We start from the raw sequence: 20,326 nt of genomic DNA, 5'->3' as shown, positions 1-20,326 counted from the left end.
GTGTTACCTTTTTATTGTTAGAGGGATGGAGTTTCGGAGCCACGAGGTCAAGCTGCAGCTGTGCAAGACTCTGGTGTAGCCGCACTTGGAGTATTGCATGCAATTCTGGTCACCACATTATGAAAAGGATGTGGAAGCTTCAGAGGAGATTTATTAGGATGTTGCATGAGGAAAGGCTGAGGGACCTGAGGTTGGTTTTGTTAGAAGAAGGTTGAAAGGTGACGGAATAGAGACAAATAAGATAATCGGAGAGTTAGATACGGTGGACAGTGAAAGCCTTTTTCTTCACATTGTGATGGCTGGCACGAGGGGACATAGCTTTAAATTGAGGCGTGATAGATATAGGACAGACGTCAGAGGTAGTTCCTCTACTCAGTAGGGGCGTGGAACGCACTGCCTTCAACAGTAGTTGACTCGCCAACTTTAAAGCCATTTAAATGGTCATTGGATAGGCACATGGACGAGAATGGAATTGTGTAGGTAAGGTGGGCTTCAAGTTGGTTTCACAGGTCGGTGCAACATCGAGGGCCAAAGGGCCTGTACTGTGCTGTAATATTCTATGTTAGTGTGAAGGGTGTTGCAGGGCTGAGAAGGCTGATGCTGTGGTTGTATTTTCTGGTGCATTGGTAGATGTCATGTGGTCCATCCAGTTTCATTCCTTTGTTGAGACTTTGCAGTGAGTAATACAATGAGTGACTTGCTGGGCCACTGTCAGGTTGGCAGATTTCTTTCCCTAAAGGACATTAGGGATTTTTCTGCCACTGACAATGGTTACATGGCAATCAGTAGATTCTTAATTCCAGTTATTTTTTTCTTGAATTCACAGGCACCATCTGCCAAATCTGGACTTCAGTTTTACGTTTTAATAGTCTGGATAAAAATTAAATACATCAGGTTTGTTTAGTCACTTTTAAATATCACTAACACAGGTTTTGTTGATGTCCAAAACACTGTCCATCATCTTGTCTCTTCCATCCTCCCCAACAACAAGAGTGAGGAGCACATGGAGTTTCTCTGTCACTAAAATTGAGACAATCCAATCAGCTGCCTTTGCTACTTCCCTCCCTTCCACTAGCTCACCAAGCCAAACGCTTTGCATGGTGCTCCTTGTTTTAATACAAAACTTGGATCTTCCTCCAGTCTCTCGTCAGGTCATATCAGAGTTCATCTTGATCCTTTTACCCTATTCTTGCTAAACTACAGACATTCCAACTCTCTCTTTTCTCCTCCTCATCAATTCACAGATATTGTTCCTTGTTCTGTCTATCCCTTTTCTGGTTATGTCCTTCTCAGCAGATCTGTTAAAACAATATTTGACCTCACCATCGTTGGAAAATCCTGCTCCATCTCCATTCTCTCTTTCTTTTCTGAATTCCTTGTATTTGGTGTCTCTCAAAGATCTATTCTTAGCCACTCCTGTTTCTCGCCTACATACTGCCAGGAGGTGACATCGTCCAAAAGCACAGTGTTAGTGTCACATGTACACTGACAATGTCCAGCTCTACCTCCCCACTATCCTTGTCCATTGCTCCATTGTTACTCAGTTATCAAACTGCTTATCATGCTTCTACTATTCAATTAGCTGAAATTTCCTCCAGTAAAACTTTGTGATGGTTAACCCCATTGCCTTCCAGTATTATTACAACTTCCTTCCCCTTAATGCTGAGTCCCACCCTCTTGCTGGGAACTGCCTGAAGCTGAACTACACTATTCATAATATTGCTCTCATATCTGACCCCAACATGAACATCTGACCTCACATCTACTTATTCACATACACTAGAAATCTCAATCTCTAAAGATTTTCTTCTTTCCACCTCATCCCAGCTCATTTGCTAATGAAACCCTTGCCCATCTCTGGGTTGCCTTTAAATTGCTAATTCAGAAATGTAACCCTTGATTCCCTGACCCATTAAGAGTCTGTTCTGACACTCCCCCCCCCTAATGGGAAACATCCTCTCGTCACTTACGCTGTCAAACCTCTTAAGAATCCTCTATGTTTCAATGAGATCAGAATCCAATGAATAGATCTCAACCTGTCAAGTCTTCGATTAAAAGATATTTCCTCCAAATTAGGGATCATTTCAGTGAATCTTTTCTGAAATGTCTCCAATGAAGTGATGTATTTCCTTCAATAAGGGAACCAAAACTGCTCCCATTACTCCAGATGTGGTCTCACTTGCACTTTGTACAGTTGCCCTAAGACAAACTCTTGTCCTGCAAACAGCTTGAAATAAGGAACAGTATTCCATTACCCTGGGTGTAAGTGCTTACTGAGTTGGAAGGTTTGAACCATCCAGCTCAGTGAGCAAACTTACATTCAGAACCTTAACCTAAGCTACAAATCTTCTCAAAACTCACTAATTCCGTTACCCTTCCTGATTACCTATTGCAACTGTGCTAGCTCTCTGTATTTCCTGTACAATTACCCCCAAGTCCCTTTCTGTACAACTTTTTACAGCTTTCACTGTTTAAATAGTACTGTTTTTATTTTGTGATCTCCTCAAGATGAGCAGCAGCATATTTTCTCACATACTTGCTGCCAACTTGTCTATCTGTGAAGTGTTTGTAACCCTTGCAGAACTTGACTGTTACATCCTTTCTATGAGATCCTCCCTCATTCTTCTGAATTCTTTACTGGAAGCACTGGGCAGTGGGACACATATGTAATCCCTATCTTTGTAGGGGGTACTCTTTGGAAAGACTGGGAAGAGTTTGCTGTCCATTGTGCAGAATGGAGACAACTTCTCATCGAGCTGCATTAGCCTTTCACACACAGTCTTATTGATGAGGTAGAGAGGCAGCCCATAAGGAAACAAAATTGAGGGGCATGGATAGGGTAAATAGACAAAGTCTTTTTCCCTGGGGTCGGGGAGTCCAGAACGAGAGGGCATAGGTTTAGGGTGAGAGGGGAAAGATATAAAAGAGACCTAGGGGGCAACTTAGACATGCAGAGGGTGGTACATGCATGGAATGAACTGCCAGAGGATGTGGTGGAGGCTGGTACAATTGCAATATTTAAGAGGCATTTGGATGGACATATGAATAGGAGGGGTTTGGAGGGATATGGGCCGGGTGCTGGCAGGTGGGACTAGATTGGGTTGGGATATCTGGTCGGCATGGACGGGTTGGACCGAAGGGTCTGTTTCCATGCTGTACATCTCTATGACTCTATGAAACAATAGAAAGCAAGTCCTGCTCTCTGCATCTCATTAACTCTTGGAACATTCAGTCCCATGTGTCAAAGATCTATTGTTGTATTCATTCACTGATTTCCCCCTGAGTTGACTGCTGACCTCCACAAGGGGTAATGTGCGGCAGGGAGAATACATGGTCATCCTGGGCCAGGAGGAGGGGCTGGTGTGAATTTCTACCCTGGACTGAAAGTGGTGGATTTTATGACTTTGTGTTACAGGATATTCCAAGTGGACTTGCAGGTGGGAATCACAATAATGATAACATCAAACTGATAGAATGAATCAATTCATCAGGACTGGGTGTGAGTATAGTGTTCTGGCTCATTCCCACTTACTGTATCAAATTTCTCCCTTAAAACAGTTAATTAGAATGGAAGGCTTTGAGGTATATAGGGAAGAGGTGTTGGAAATTCTGGAAAGGGTGAAAATAGATAAGTCCCCTGGGCCTGATGGCATTTATCCTAGGATTCTCTGGGAAGCAAGGGAGGAGATTGCAGAGCCATTGGCCTTGATTTTTATGTCCTTGTTGTCTACAGGAGTAGTGCCAGTAGACTGGAGGATAGCAAATTTGGTTCCCTTGTTCAAGAAGGGGAGTAGGGATAACCCTAGTAATTATAGGCCGGTGAGTCTCACTTCTGTTGTGGGCAAAGTCTTAGAGAGAATTGTAAGGGATAGGATTTATGAACATCTGGATAGGAATAATGTGATCAAGGATAGTCAGCATGGTTTTGTGAAGGGCAGGTCGTGCCTCACAAACCTTATTGAATTCTTTGAGAAGGTGACTAAGGAGGTAGACGAGGGTAAAGCGGTAGATGTGGTGTATATGGATTTTAGTAAGGCATTTGATAAGGTTCCCCATAGTAGGCTACTGCAAAAAATACGGAGGTATGGCATTGAGGGTGAGTTGGAGGTTTGGATTAGGAATTGGCTGGCTGGAAGAAGACAGAGGGTAGTAGTTGATGGTAAAGGTTCATCTTGGAGTGCAGTTACTAGCGGTGTTCCGCAAGGATCTGTTTTGGGACCATTGCTGTTTGTCATTTTTATAAATGACCTGGAGGAGGGGCTAGAAGGTTGGGTGAGCAAGTTTGCAGATGATACGAAAGTCGGTGGAGTTGTTGACAGTGAGGAAGGATGTGTCAGGTTACAGCAGGATATAGATAAGTTGCAGAGCTGGGCAGAAAGGTGGCAAATGGAGTTCAATGTAGGTAAGTGTGAGGTGATTCACTTTGGTAAGAGTAACAAAAAGACGGGGTACTGGGCTAATGGTGGGATACTTGGTAGTGTGGATGAGCAGAGGGATCTTGGTGTCCATGTACACAGATCTTTGAAAGTTGCCACCCAGGTAAATAGTGCGGTGAAGAAGGCATATGGCGTACTGGCTTTTATTGGTAGAGGAATTGAGTTCCGGAGCCCTGAGGTCATGTTGCAGTTGTATAAGACTCTGGTGCGGGCGCATCTGGAGTATTGTGTGCAGTTTTGGTCGCCATACTATAGGAAGGATGTGGAGGCACTGGAACGCGTGCAGAGGAGGTTTACCAGGATGTTGCCTGGTATGGTAGGAAGATCATATGAGGAAAGGCTGAGGCACTTGGGGTTGTTTTCATTGGAGAAAAGAAGGTTTAGGGGTGACTTGATAGAGGTGTACAAGATGATTAGGGGTTTAGATAGGGTTGACCATGAGAACCTTTTTCCACGTATGGAGTCAGCTATTATGAGGGGGCATAGCTTTAAATTAAGGGGTGGTAGGTATAGGACAGATGTTAGGGGTAGATTCTTTACTCAGCGAGTCGTGAGTTTGTGGAATGCCCTGCCAGTAGCAGTGGTGGACTCTCCCTCTTTATGGGCATTTAAGCGGGCATTGGATAGGCATATGGAGGATAGTGGGCTAGTTCAGGTTAGGTGGGCTTGGATCGCGCAACATCGAGGGCTAAAGGGCCTGTACTGCGCTGTATTTTTCTATGTTCTAACAGCTTGATAGATCTTCCTCAAAACCTTCAATATGTGTCCTGTAATCCTTTTCTGATCAGTTGATCAGTAAGTCTTATCATCCTAATGTATATCTTTTTGTAAACACGTCTATCACAGTTCACCTCAATTTCATTGGCTACAAGGAAAACAATCTCAATTTCTCCAAACCCCGGATTCCTCAATATCTGTTTGCTATCTATAAGGTATACATCAGGATTGTTTTGGAACATTCTCCACTTGTCTGCATCAGTGCAGACCCCAACAATATTAATGAAAGTGAACATCCTCCAGGACAAAGCACTGCCTGAGTGGTGTCCCATCCACCACCTTCAACATTCCCTCTCCCCACCCCTGAGGTACAGTCAGCATTGTCCTACCAGACCATGGTGCTGCTCTCTCTCATTAGGGAGAGGTGCCTGGTGGTGGTTTAACCTGAAGGTTACACAGCCCACGCAAGGGGAGAGGTTGAGAAGGAGAGTCCATCTGTTGTAGATAGTTGTTCTGTGTATCGGCAGCACCCATGTCACATGAATGAATACTATAAAAAACCCGAATGCTGCAACTAAAATCCCTCATTCTGCTCTGCTGCTCTCAAGGACCCTTCCATCCTTCCCAACATGTGGGTGATCTGCCCCCTCTCAGGGACCCTGTCATCCTTCCCAACATGTGAGGCATCACTGGTTTGCACAGACCCAGATGCTCTGTTTCCTTTGGGTGATGCCGTCACACAGTGACAGCTACACTGACCCTCACTCTGTGTAGGGGTAGGAGACACCGAAATCCCGATAACATTTAACATGTAATCAGATGCACACTTGCAATGCCAAGGCAGACAGGTCTATGGGCCAAGTGATGGAAAATGGGATTTAAAATAGTTAAGTGGTAGTTTTCTTTACTGGCACAGAACCGATGGCCACAGAACCTTTTTCTGTACTGTAGATCTTTGAGACACTTAATTTAGGAATATGACAAGCCCCATTTGAAACCAGGTCAGACAAGGTGATATTAGAATAGATGACGTGTTTTTGGGATGAAAGTGAGGTACAGAGGCGGAGCAGTTTCAAAGGAAATTCTGGAGTTGGGAACCCAGGAATCTGAAAGTGCACCATCAAGTGGAGAAATAAAAATGGAGTATATCTTGGAGAAAGTGGGGACTGCAGGTGCTAGAAATCAGAGTCAAAAAATGTAATGCTGGAAAAACACAGCCACTCAGGCAGGATCCGATGTTTCAAGCATAAGTGCTTCATCAGCACTTTCTCTTCTGTAATGTGAACTGTTTTCAAAACCTCAGTATTTATTTCTGAGTTCTCTAGCCTCCGTTTCTTTCTCAACAGTTACACAAAAATATTTATTTAATATCTTTCCCTTCTCCTGAGGTTCAACATAAAGACAACCTCTTTGATCTTTAAGGGGCACAACTCTCTAGTTGCTCTCTTGCTCTTACTGTGCTTGTAGAATCTCTTCGGGTTATCCTTAACTTTATTTGCCAAGTCTAACTCATATCCTCTTTTTGCCTTCCTGATCTCCCTATTAAGAATGTTCCTACACTCTTTATACTGTTCAAGAGATTTATTTGAACTCAGTAAACAAATACTTCACTATCCAAACCTTTAACACTATAGTAGTCCCAGTCAATATTTGGAAAATTAAAATCATCTACTATTACAGTTTTCTTATTCTTACATATATCGGAGATCTCTCTTCATGTTTGTTCCTCAATTTCTTTCCATAGTACAATACCATCAAGGTGAACAGTCCTTTTTTTAATTTGAAAAATTGCATCGTGAGTAGAGGGAGGGTTTTTTTAATATAGAGTCAGAGGTCTACAGCATGGAAACAGATCCTTTGGTCCAACTCATCCATGCTGACCAGATATCCTAACCTAACCTAGTCCCATTTTCCAGCATTTAGCCGATATTCCCCCCAAACCCTTCCTATTCATATACCCATCCAGCTGCCTTTTAAATGTTGTAATTTTACCAGCCTCCACTACCTCCTCTGGCTACTCATTCTGTACACACACCACTCTGTGTGATACTGAGATGTTTCTAGATTAAATTTTTAAACATAAAATATAGGTACAAAGTTATTCTAGAGCAGCATTTTTAGAGCAGACTGCGCCTCTGGGTCTGTAGGTGCAGAGATAGCCTTTTGTAGAGTGATGTTGATTCCTGTCAGATATGGGTGATTGGAGAGAATTTCAATGATCCTGATGGTTATGTCTGCAGTAAAGGTGGTTGCAAATCCTATTGGATTGCATTGATCAGTTGGAGTGGCAGTTAGAGGAAATAAGGAATTTACAGGAGCTAGGAGTGTGATAGGTGGCAGTTTCAGGATGGAAGGGTACCCCAGATACAGTCAGGTAGATGGGTTACCTCCAGGAAAGATAGGAGAGGGAGGCAGATAGTGCAGGAGTCTCATGTGGCTGTCCCCATCTCAAACAATTATGCTGTATTTGAAAAAGTAGGGTGTGATAAACTCTGAGGGGAATGTAGGACTGAAAGCCAGGTTTCTGCTACCGTGACTAGCTCTATTGCAGTGAGAGGTGTATCGGGTTCCAGGCGAGCAGTGGTGACAGGGGACTCCGTGGTCAGGAGCACAGTCTGCCATTTCTGCAGCTGACAGTGAGACATCAGAATGGTGTGTTGCCTCCCTGATACCAGAGTCAAGGATGTCTATGAGAAGGTGCAGAATGTACTTGAAGGTTATCTGTGACCATTGATGTAGGAAGACAAAAGGATGTAGTCATGTTGAGAGAATGTAGGAAATCAGGCAGGAGGTTAAAATGCAGGACCTCCTGGGTTGTAATATCTGGATTACTCTTGGTGCCATGTGCTAGTGAGTATCGGAATAACGGGATAGAACAGATGAATGCATGGCTGATAGCAGGTGCAGGGAGTAGGATTCACACTTTTGGGTCATTGGAATGTCTTCTGGGGTAGAATTGACCTGCAAAAGAAAGACTATTTGCACCTGAATTGGAAGGGGACTAATATCCAGGCAGGGACATTTGCTTGTCCTGCGCCGGAGGCCTTAAACCAAAAAGGGAGTCGGGGTAGACCCAAAGAGATACTGAGAAAAGAGAGAAGTCTGAACCTGGTACAGTTGAGAAGTCAAACAATCAGGGCAGGCAAGAGCAAGGCAGAGAACAAGGTAGGGCTGACAAATTACTCTGCATTTATTTCAATGCAAGAGACCTGACAGAGGGCAGATGAACTCAGGGCATGGTTGAGAACATGGGACTGGGATATCACAGCAATTAGAGACGTGGCTAGGGATGGGCAGGACTGGCAGCTTAATGTTCCAGGGTATAGATAATATAGGAAAGATGGGGCGGTGGAGGGGTTGTAAATGAGGAGAGGGAGTGGCACTTTTGTTTAGGGATTACATTAAGGCTGTATTTGGGCTTAATGTAATCCCAATACATATTCCTGAGCATATGTCCAGTGAAGTTATTTTTGCGGAACTGAGGAAAAAAAAGGTGATCATCTTATTGGGATTATACATAGCCCCCTGCCAATAATTAGCAAGAAATTGAGAAGCAAATTTAGAGGGAGGTGTCAGTTATCTGCAACAATACTAAGGTTGTAATGATAGGGGTTTCTACCTTTGTCGGAGAAATGTTCCATTTCCAATGAACCTAGTAGGCAGACCTTGTGGAATTGACACGTTTGTTTATTTCAAGATATTGTGGAAAGAGGTCAATGACCGCTCAGAATTGATGAGTCATAACCTCTTGCTCAGCTACAGAACAACCTGGATTAGCCAAACGAGACGGGCGGGCAGTATTTTGTTTGGATAATTGATCTGATCGTGAACAAGCAGTAATTTGAGTGCCGGTTATCTGGCAATGCATGCCACAGCGCCGTTTAATTGAAAACTGATCAGTTCGTAAACAAGCGGTAATTTGAGTGCCAGTAATCAGACATACCTCAAATATCCAGCAATGCATGCCATTTAACTGAATGCTTAGTTGCCTAATGCCGTTTTATGGGACCTTGAGATCTTGTTTAGATAATCCGAAAATTGAAGTCGCACTGCATACAGTTTATAAAGGGTTACAAATGGCTGATTGTTGGTTACAGAACAAAACAGGTCTAACTACGATAGATAGTTTAACAATATTAAAAGAAAGCTAACGATACTGTTGGCCTAACAACATTGATGAATTGAACAATGGTAACAGGAGGCTTGCAATATTACTAGTCTAACAACATTGATTGTTCAACTAATGTTGTTAGACAAGTAATATTGGTGGGGGGAGGGAGAGGGAGAGGGAAAAAAGACTGATCGGTCGGTGCGCGTGTTCGTCCCCTGGGAGCCCCAAGCACTGTGGATGTCAGCTAGACAGGGGATGAAACGTCTGCGACACAAATTCCCAGCTCAGCGAACAGAACCACAACAACGAGCACCCGAGCTACAAATCTCTCCCAAACTAGCGGGCCATTTAACTAAAGTTTGCTCCATTCTAAACCTGTCGCCCAATTCCTAAGGATCTGTATCCCTCTGCTCCCCACCTGCTCATGCATCTGTCCAGACACACATTAAATGAATCTACCGTGCCTGCCTGTACTACCTCTGCTGGCAATGCATTCCAGGCACCTACCACTCTGTAAAGTACTTGCTGCATATATCCCCCTTAAACTTTTCATCTCTCAACTTGAACGTGAGATCTCTTGGTATTGAATCCTTCACCCTGGGAAAAAGCTTATCTCTCTATCTACTCTGTCTATCTTCAGTCTCCTTTTTTCTAATGAAAACAAATCTAACCTACTCAACCTCTCTTCATAGCTAGCACCTTCCATACCAGGCAACACCCTCTTAAACCTTCTCTGCACCCTCTCTAAAGCATCCACATCTTTTGGTAATGTAGCAACCAGAACTGTACACAGTATTCTAAATGTGGCCAAACCAATGTCTTGTACAATTTTAACATTACCTGCCAGCTCTTATACTCAATACTCCGTCCAATGAAGGCAAACATACTATATGCCTTCTTGACCACTCTATCCACCTGTGCAGCAACCTTCAGGGTACAATGGACCTTATCTCCCAGATCTCTCTGCTCATCAACATTTCCCAAGGCTCTTCCATTTACAGTATAGTTCACTCTAGAATTAGACTTCCCAAAATTTGCCTCACATTTGCCCAGATTGAACTCCATCTGCCGCTTCTCCACCTAACTCTCCAGTCTATCTATATTCTCCTGTATTCCTTGACAGTCCCCTAGGCTTTCTGCTACTCCGTCAATCTTCACCTCATCTGCAAACTTACTGATCAGACCAACAATGCCCACTTCCAGATCATTCATGTATATCACAAACAACAGTGGCCCAGCACTGATCCCTGGTCACCTATCTCCATTTTGAGAAACTCCCTTCAACTACTACTCTCTGTCTCCTGTTGCTTAATCTGTTCTTTATCCACCCTAGCTAGAACACCCTGCACACCATGTGACTTCACTTTCTCCATTAGTTTACCATGGGGTTTACAAGGCTGCACTATGAATGCTGATTGGTTCAATGAAAGTGCCGTGGAGTTGGGTGAAAACAGTGAGATGAGACAGGGAGAAAGTGAAGCTGAAAGATTGGATGTAGTGCTCGACTCAGTTTGGGCTGTTCGGAAAGTCACATGGTCCCAATGGGAACAGCCAATTTCTAAGTGATATTTGTGGAAGTTTTGTTTAAATTTAAATTTTAAAGTACAATATATCAGCTTAAGTGAAGGTAGGACTTTTGATTATAATAAAAATGTTTGAAATAAAGGAAGATCATTACCTCATGTAAATTCTCTTTAACTGGAGTAGCTAGCTGAGTGAAGAGAGAAGTCATGACAGGAGACCACAGACTTGTGGTGTGCTCCTCTTGTACATTGTTGAAAATAAGGAACGCTTAAGGAAGGTGTTTAAGATTATTAAAGGATTGGACACTCTGGAGGCAGGAAGCATGTTTCTGCTAATGGGCAAGTCCCAAACCAGAGGATACAGTTTAAAAATAAGGGTAGGCCACTTAAAACAGAGTTGAGGAGAAACTTCTTCACCCAGAGAGTGGTGGGTGTATGGAATGCTCTGCCCCAGAAGGCTGTGGAGGCCAAGTTTCTGGATACTTTCAAGAAAGAGTTGGATAGAGCTCTTGAGGATAGTGGAATCAAGGGTTACGGTGATAAGGCAGGAACAGGATACTGATTAAGGATGATCAGCCATGATCATAATGAATGGTGGTGCTGGCTCGAAGGGCAGAATGGCCTACTCCTGCACCTATTGTCTATTGTCTTCCAGTGTCCTTGATGGCCATGTGTGCAGGAAGCGTATCCATCTGCAGCTACTGGGTAATAGGTTTTCAGAATTGGAGCTGTGGATGGACTCACTGTGGAGCATCCACAGGACTGAGAATGTTGTGGACTGCACATTTAGTGAGTTAGACACACTGCAGGTGAGGATTACACAGGCAGAAAGGGAATGGGTGACCGTCAGATAAAATAAAAGGCTCATGAAGAAAGTGCAGGAGTCCCCAGCTGCAGCAGATGTGAATCCAGGATGGTATGTTACCTCCCTGATGCCAAGTTCCGCAATATCACAGAGCAGCTGCAGGACATTCTGGAACTGGAGGGTAAGTAGCCAGTGGTCCTGAAACACTAAACAAAGGGATGGGGTTCTGCAAAAAGAATATAGGGAGATCAGAGATATATAAAAATGGATGTAGGTTTGCTCGCTGAGCTGAAAGGTTCATTTCCAGACGTTTCATTACCTTACTAAGTAACATCTTATGTATCCATTATTGAAAGACCCTAAACAGACAATGAGCAAAACTAACATCTGTTACAAAATACCGTGAAAGGACTGTGACAAACAGGCAGAAAACTAGCCAGGATACATGATACATGAACACCAACTAGCCACAAAAAGACACGACCCTCTCTCATGAGTATCCTCACATACGGATGAGGAAGGACACCACCTCGACTGGGACAATACATCTAAGACAAGCCAAACAAAGACATGCACGAGAATTCCGAGAATCATGGCATTCCAACCAGAACTCGATCAACAAACACATCGAGTTAAACCCCATCTACCACCCCCTGAGAAAAGGAACAGGAAGTGACTTCACCACAGGAAATAACATCACCAAAGGAAATGACGTCACCAGTCCAAAGAAACCCAAACATATAAATAGAAAGCAGGAAATTTCAGCATTGCTTTGCATAAAGTCCACTGAAGATGTTACCTAGTAAGGTAATGAAATATCTGGAAATGAACCTTTCAGCTCAGCGAGCAAACCTACATCCAAAACCTCAACCTGAGCTTAAAACTCGCTAATAGTTTAAAATGCTGGTCATAGAGATGTACAGCATGGAAACAGACCCTTTTGTCCATGCCAACCAGATATCCCAACCCAATCTAGTCCCACCTGCCAGCTCCTGACCCATATCCCTCCAAACCCTTCGTATTCATATACCCATTCAAATGCCTTTTAAATGTTGCAATTGTATCAACCTCCACCACTCCCTCTGGCAGTTTATTCCATACATGTACCACCCTCTATGTGAAAAGGTTGCCCCTTGGGTCTTTTTTATATCTTTCCCCTCTCATTCTAAACCTATGGCCAGTAATTCTGGACTCCCCAACACCAGGGAAAAGACTTTGTCCATTTATCCTATCCATGCCCCTCATAATTTTATAAACCTCTATAAGGTCACCCCTCATCCTTCGACACTCTAGGGAAAACAGTCCTAGCCCATTCAGCCTCTCTCTGTAGCAACCTTGGCAACATCCTTGTAAATCTTTTCTGAACCCTTTCAAGTTTCATAACATCCTTCTGATAGTAAGGAGACCAGAATTGCATGCAGTATTCTAACAGTGGCCTAACCAATGTCCTGTACAGCCGCAACAGGACCTCCCAACTCTTGTACTCAATACTCTGACCGTTAAAAGGAAGCATACCAAACGCGTTCTTCACTATCCTATCTACCTATAACTCCACCTTCAAGGAGCTATGAGCCTGCACTCCAAGGTCTCTTTGTTCAGCAACACTCCCGAGGACCTTACCATTAAGCGTATAAATCCTGCTAAGGTTTGCTTTCCTGAAATGCAGCACCTCTCATTTATCTGAATTAAACTCCATCTGCCATTTCTCAGCCCATTGGCCCATCTAGTCAAGATCCTGTTGTAATCTGAGGTAACCCTCTTTGCTGTCCACTACACCTCCAATTTTGGTGTCATCTGCAAACTTATTAACTGTACCTATTATGCTCACATCCAAATCATTTATGTAAATGAGAAAAAGTAGAGGACCCAGCGCCGATCCTTGTGGCACTCCCCTGGTCACAGGCCTCCAGTCTGGAAAAACAACCCTCCACCACCACCTTCTGCCTTCTACCTTTGAGCCAGTTCTGTATCCAAATGGCTAGTTCTACTTGTATTCCGTGAGATCTAACCTTGCTAACCAATCTCCCATGGGGAACCTTATTGAACACCTTAGATCACATCTATCGCTCTGCCCTCTTCAATCCTCTGTTACTTCTTCAAAAAACTGAATCAAGTTTGTGAGACATGATTTCCCACGCACCAAGCCGTGTTGACTATCCCTAATCAGTCCTTGCCTTTCCAAATACGTGTATATCCTGTCCCTCAGGATTCCCTCCAGCAACTTGCTCACCACCGACGTCAGGCTCACCAGTCTATAGTTTCCTGGGCTTGTCCTTACCACCATGTTAGCCAACCTCCAGTCTTCCAGCACCTCCCCTGTGACTATCGATGATACAAATATCTCCGCAAGAGGCCCAGCGATCACTTCCCTTGCTTCCCACACAGTTCTAAGGTACACCTGATCAGGTCCTGGGGATTTATCCACCTTTATGCATTTCAAGACATCCAGCACTTCCTCCTCTGTAATTTGGACATTTTGCAAGGTGTCACCATCTATTTCCTGACATTCCATATCTTCCATATCCTTTTCCACAGTAAATACAGATGTAAATATTCATTTAGTATCTCCCCCATTTTCTGTGGCTCCACACAAAAGCCACCTTGCTGATCTTTGAGGGGCCCTATTCTCTCCCAAGTTACCCTTTTGTTCTTAATGTATTTGTAAAAACCCTTTGCCTCAAATGTAATAATATCAGACTTGCTCCCAGTGCCATGTGCTAGCCAGAGCAAGAATAAGCGGATGGATCAGATGAGTATGTGGCTCGAGCCATGATGTATCAGAGAAGCGTTTAGATTCCTGGGGCATTCGGACTATTTCTATATTGTCTGTACATGCCTGACCGCTTGCCCCTGGGTACAGCTGGGACTAAAATCTCCTTGTGGAGGCTTTTGCCAGTTCCACTGGTGAGGTTAGGGTAAGGGGGATGGGAAAGTGTTGGCATAATGGGTCAGATTCAGATCAGAAAATGGAAAGTAGAATATTAGTTACAGATGTAGTCAGCACCTCCAAGACAAAAGAAAGGAGGATGAAACATACATCAGTCCTGACATCCCAGGACTCAGTCTGGTGAACCTCCTTCACTCTCTCACAATAGCCAGGGCATCCTTCCTTGGAACAAAGGTGCACACAGTACTCCAGGTTTGGGCTCACCATGGCCCTTATGGAAAGATATCTCTGCTCCTGTACTTGAATCCTTTCACTGTGAAGGCCAACATATCATTTGCATTCTTCACTTCTTGCCACTTCTGTCTGATTCCTAAAAGAGAGAATCACAGAGGAACATGTAACAAAATGGGTCAGAGTCTCTGACATTAAATTGTTGAAAATAATGTCCCCATCGTATTCATGCCGGTCATCAAACCCTTATTTACTCTCTTTCCATTTTCCAGCACCCAGCATGTAACCTATATGGTAGTGCCTTGGATGAACATCTAAACACTTCGGGTTGCAATGTTTCCTGCATCTGTCACCATTTCAGATACAGCCAGACCTGTTGTATATCTCCAGCACTTTGTTTTTATTTCAGATTTCCACTATTTTGCTTAAACTCTCAAAGTCATAGAGATGTTCTGTATGGAAACAAACCTTTCGGTCCAACTCGTCCATCTTGACCAAATATCCAAAACTGATCTAGTGCCATCTGTGAGCATTAGTCCCATATCCCTCTGAACACTTCCTAATCACATACCTATCCAGATGCCTTTTAAGTGTTGTAATTGTTCAGCCTCCTCCATGTCTTCTGACAGCTCATTCCATACTTGCACCACCCTTTTGTGTGGAAGGATTGCCCCTCAGGTCCCTTTTAAATCTTTCCCCCCTCGGATTAGATTACATTACATTACATTACGGAAACAGGCCCTTCGGCCCAACAAGTCCACACTGACCTGCCAAAGCGGAACCCACCCATACCCCTACATTTACCCCTTACCTAACAGTACGGGCAATTTAGTATGGCCAGTTCACCTGACCGGCACATCTTTGGACTGTGGGAGGAAACTGGAGCACCCGGAGGAAACCCACACAGACACTGGGAGAACGTGCAAACTCCACACAGTCAGTCGCCTGAGGTGGGAATTGAACCCGGGTCTCTGGCGCTGTGAGGCAGCAGTGCTAACCACTGTGCCACCATGCTGCCCACATTAAACACGCCCTCTAACGCTGAACTCCTTCAACCTGGGAAGAAAAGGTCCTTGTCTATTCCTCCTATCTGTTCTCCTCTACACGATAACTCTCTGCCTTTGACCAATCCAAGAAAAAAGTCTCCGTCTATTCAGCCTCTCTTTATCTCAATCCTTCCAATCCTAACAATAACATTGTAGATCTTTTCTGAAATCATTGAAGTTTAACAAGGTAGACTCATTGAGATGTATAGCATGGAAACAGCCCCATCAATCCAACTCGTCCGTCCAGACCAGCATTGAATGCAGTATTCCAGAAGTCACCTAGCCATTGTCCTGTATAGCTGCAACTTGACCTCCCTGCTCCTATACTCAATCCACTGAGTATAGCAGCTCGAATACAAAATGCTGCCTTCACTATCCTGTCTGCCTGTAACTCCACTTTCAAGAAACTGTGAACCTGCACTCCAAAGTCTTTGTTTGGCAACAATTCCCAGGAACTTACCGTTAAGTGTGTTAAGTCCGACCCTGGTAACATCTTTCTGCAATCAGGGGGTCTAGAATTGAGCAGTGTTCTAAAAGTGACCTCACCAATCTCCTATATAGCTGCAATGTGACCTTCCAACCCCTATACTCAATCATAGAATCCTGACAGTCTGGAAGCAGGCTGTTTGGCCCATGGACCCACACCAAATGTCTGAAGAACATCCTATCCCTTCAATCCTGCCTTACCAACAGCTAATCCACCTAACCTGCACATCTTTGCACTGTGGAGGAAACTGGAGCAGACAGAGTGTGCAAACTCCACACACAGAGTGGAATCAAACCCAGGTCTCTTTATTGATCAGTGCACTGGCCATTAAAAGGCAGTGTGCCAAACGCCACCTTCAGTGCCCAATCTTCCCTGAAACCCCACTTTCCAGGAACTATGCACTTGTTCTTAGCCCTTTGGAGAGATTTGAGGGTGTGTGTAGAAAACAGGAACAGGGTTGGGTTGTAGCTCTATAAAATGTCTCTCCTTTATGCCTGTCTCTGCCACTTCTACCTCTTCCTGTAGTTTTATACAAACACTGACTGGTTCCCTTCCTGGGGGATACTTATGAACCAGTTCAGTTTTAATGATCATTGGGTGGCACGCTACCTCATGGTGCTAGGCACAGGAGTTTGACTCCAGCCTCGGGCAACTGTCTGTGTGGAATTTGCATATACTCTCCGTGTCTGCCTGGGTTTACTCCTCTGGGTTCTCAGGTTTCCTCCCACAATCCAAAGATGTGCAGGTTAGGTGAATTGGCCATGCTAAATTGCCCATAGCATTCAGGGATCTGTAGGTTAGGTGCATTAGTCAGGGGAAATGTGGAAAAGGGGAATCAGTGTGGATGGATTACTCTTCGGAGGGTCAGTGTGGACTTGTTGGGCCAAAGGGCCTGTTTCCACACGGCAGGGATTCTAGGACATCATCCTGCAGTTTGCCTAAGTATCATCTCCACAAGTGACCAGATTAATTTTTCTAAATTTCACAACTTGTGTTCTTCTGGTTTCTCCTAATCCATTTGGTTTCTGTTTGAAAGGTTGTTTAGCAAAGATATTTTTTTCAAATTCACATCCAGATCTGACAGTCAGTGTTTGTAATAATCTCATTATCTCAGGATTTTGAGCATTGAAGGAAAAAGCACCATTCACACCGGGGAGAAACACGTATCGTCTGTGTGTGGAAGAGTCTGTGAAAATTCATCTGAAATGTCCAAACGCCAGCGCAGTCACACTGGAGAGAGACCATGGAAGTGTGAGGATTGTGGGAAGGGATTTCTTTACCCATCCCGTCTGGAAACTCACCAACGAAGTCACACTGGAGAGAAGCCGTTCACCTGCTCTGATTGTGGGATGGGATTCACTCAGTCATCCCACCTGCTGACACATCAGCGAGTTCATACCGGGGAGAGACCATTCACCTGCTCTCAGTGTGGGAAAGGATTCAGTCGGTCATTCAACCTATTGAAACACCAGCGAGTTCACAATGGGGAGAGACCATTCATCTGTTCTGAATGTGGAAAAGGATTCACTCGATTATCTAAACTGCCAGAACATCAGGGAGAACATGCTGGAGAGAAAACACTCACCTGCTCTGCTTGTGGAAAGGAATTCACTCAGTCTTCCAGCCTGCAGATACACCAGCCACTTCACACTGGGAAGAGACTATTCACTTGCTCCATGTGTGGCAAAGGATTCACTCAGTCATCCACCCTGCTCAGACACCAGCGGGTTCACACTGGGGAGAGACCGTTCACTTGTTCCCTGTGTGGGAAAGGATTCAGTCAATTATCCAACCTGCGGATACACCAGCGAATTCACACTGGGGAAAGACCATTCACCTGTCCTGAATGTGGAAAGGGATTCATTTGCTCATCTAAACTGCTGGAACACCAAGGAGTTCACACTGGGGAGAAACCATTCACTTGCTCAGTGTGTGGAAAAGGATTCACTCAGTCATCCAAGCTGCAGAGACACCAGCGAGTTCACACTGGGGAGAAGCCATTCACTTGCTCCACTTGTGGGAAGGGGTTTACCCAATCATCCAGCCTGCAGAGACACCAGCGCCTTCACACTGCAGAGAAACATTCACTCTGTGTACACGCCAGCTGATACACCAGTGCGTTCACTCTGGGGAGAGACTGTTTACTTGTTCCATATGTTGGAAGGGATTCACTCTGTCATCCAAACTGTTAATGCACCAGTGAAATGACACTGGGTGGGTCCTGTTCACCTTCTGTGTTTGTGTAAAAGGATTTACTGTTTGCAAACACGCAGAATCGCAGGTCAAGGGTTTTGCTTTTCCTGACATCAAGGAATGTACCTTGGTTATTGGGCTTGGTATTGATATAAATAAACTCAGCTCTACAAAAGGAGCTGACAATGTAGGTAAATGTTGATATTATTGTGAATTTGTGTGATAAGTTTGAGAATGATCACATTGTTGCTGTACATCAACACACATTTACACTGGGTAAAGACTATCTACTTGCATATTGTTTGTAAAGTTATTTTGTGGATCAACAGAACTGTTGGAACAGCAATGTCAGTGATGGATTTGATGCTGCTGTTGGCTATATCCAGAAACGTGGTATGATGATGTTTATAAAATCACAGGTTCAGTAACCTATTTGGATAAAAATAAATCAAATCATCTTTTTGTTAAAACTATGAGCAAAGAGACCTTGGAGTGCAGGTTCATAGCTCCTTGAAAGTAGAGTCGCAGGTAGATAGGATAGTGAAAAAGGTGTTTGATATGCTTTCCTTTATTGGTCAGAGCATTGAGTACTGGAGTTGGGAGATCATGTTGCAGCCGTACAGGACATTGGTTAGGCCATTTTTGGAATAATGCATGCAATTCTGGTCTCCTTCCTATCAGAAGGATGTTGTGAAACTTGAAAGGGTTCAGAAAAGATTTACAAGGATGTTGCCAAGGTTGGAAGATTTCAGCTACAGAGAGAGGTGAATGGGCTTGGTCTGTTTTCCCTGGAGTGTTGGAGGATGAGGGGTGACCTTCGAGGTTTATAAAATCATGAGGGGCATGGATAGGATAAGTGGACAAAGTAATTTCACTGAGGTGGGGGAGTCCAGATCTAGAGGGCATAGGTTTAGGGTGAGAGGAGAAAGATTAAAAGGGACCTAAGGGGCAACAAATAATTAATTTCAGTCTCATTGTTTCATTAATGTTGTCTCATTTGGTGAACAGCGTTGTTATCTCAAATTAGCTGTTTCTTTCAAACTATAGATTCTAGATAAAAATTCTTCAGATAATCACTAATTGTAAAACTTTATATGCCAGGTATCTCCTTACTCTTTTCCCTTACTGCTTCTATAATAATGTCTCATTAGCTGAAGAATACTAACAATAAAAGTAATTATAACTTTATAATTGAAAGTAATATTACAACTTTTTTATGAGGAGTGATAGAATTTGACAATGGTAAGAATTCGAATACAAACAACAGAATTCAAGCAGACCTTCGAGATAAGCATGTCAGGGTCATGTCCGAAGGAGAACAGCCAGTAACTTTGGAATGCAACATAGAAAGTTCAAAGGCTGAGAGATAACAACAACTGTTAGTTATTGTGAAAATCCATAGAGGTGTCCGATAGGATTGGTTGTATAGAGAAAGGGGGAGAGCATAGTAACCATGGTGTGCGTGATCACTGGAACACAAAATATATAAAAATACTGTTTTTCACTGTATAAATCAAAGTGTCACTGATCTGTCTTACAATCTGAGCTCTACATTGAGAGAACAATTGGGATCTCGCGTCAAAGCCAGTTTTAAAGAAGATCTGATAGCCATCTCCCTGTCTGAACCAGATTTTGCTTGAAGAAGAATAAAGTCTGCCATGTGCCTGAATCCTGTCTGCTTCCTGAGTCTTTGTCCTAGGCTGGGGTTACAGTCCTACAGAGACCAACAATGCACATGATACGCCAGGGAAGGTATCAACAAGGCCTTGTATAATTGCTGTGAAGGCCAACATATCATTTACCTTCTTCACCTCCTGCATGTTTACTTTCCATGACTGGTGTACAGGGACACCCACATCTCATTGTACCTCCACCCCCACCCACCCCGTC

At 43.8% G+C, this 20,326-nt stretch overlaps 1 protein-coding gene across 1 annotated transcript; it reads left to right on the top strand.

Annotated features, from left to right (window-relative positions):
• The first annotated feature begins 730 nt into the window (after positions 1-730).
• LOC122564683 (uncharacterized) lies at positions 731-20,105 on the top strand. Its single transcript, XM_043719778.2, has 2 exons — positions 731-894; positions 17,358-20,105. The coding sequence occupies exons 1-2, from the start codon at positions 776-778 to the stop codon at positions 18,349-18,351; spliced, it is 1,113 nt and encodes a 370-aa protein (XP_043575713.2). The 5' UTR covers positions 731-775; the 3' UTR covers positions 18,352-20,105.
• Positions 20,106-20,326: the final 221 nt, after the last annotated feature.

This window comes from Chiloscyllium plagiosum, unplaced genomic scaffold, assembly GCF_037043375.1.
Source record: "Chiloscyllium plagiosum isolate Xiang-an unplaced genomic scaffold, Cpla_swu_hap1 HiC_scaffold_21, whole genome shotgun sequence".
Taxonomy (NCBI): Eukaryota; Metazoa; Chordata; class Chondrichthyes; order Orectolobiformes; family Hemiscylliidae; genus Chiloscyllium; species Chiloscyllium plagiosum.
The sequence above is the reverse complement of the archived record's forward strand: the minus strand, read 5'-3'. Positions and strand labels throughout refer to the sequence as shown.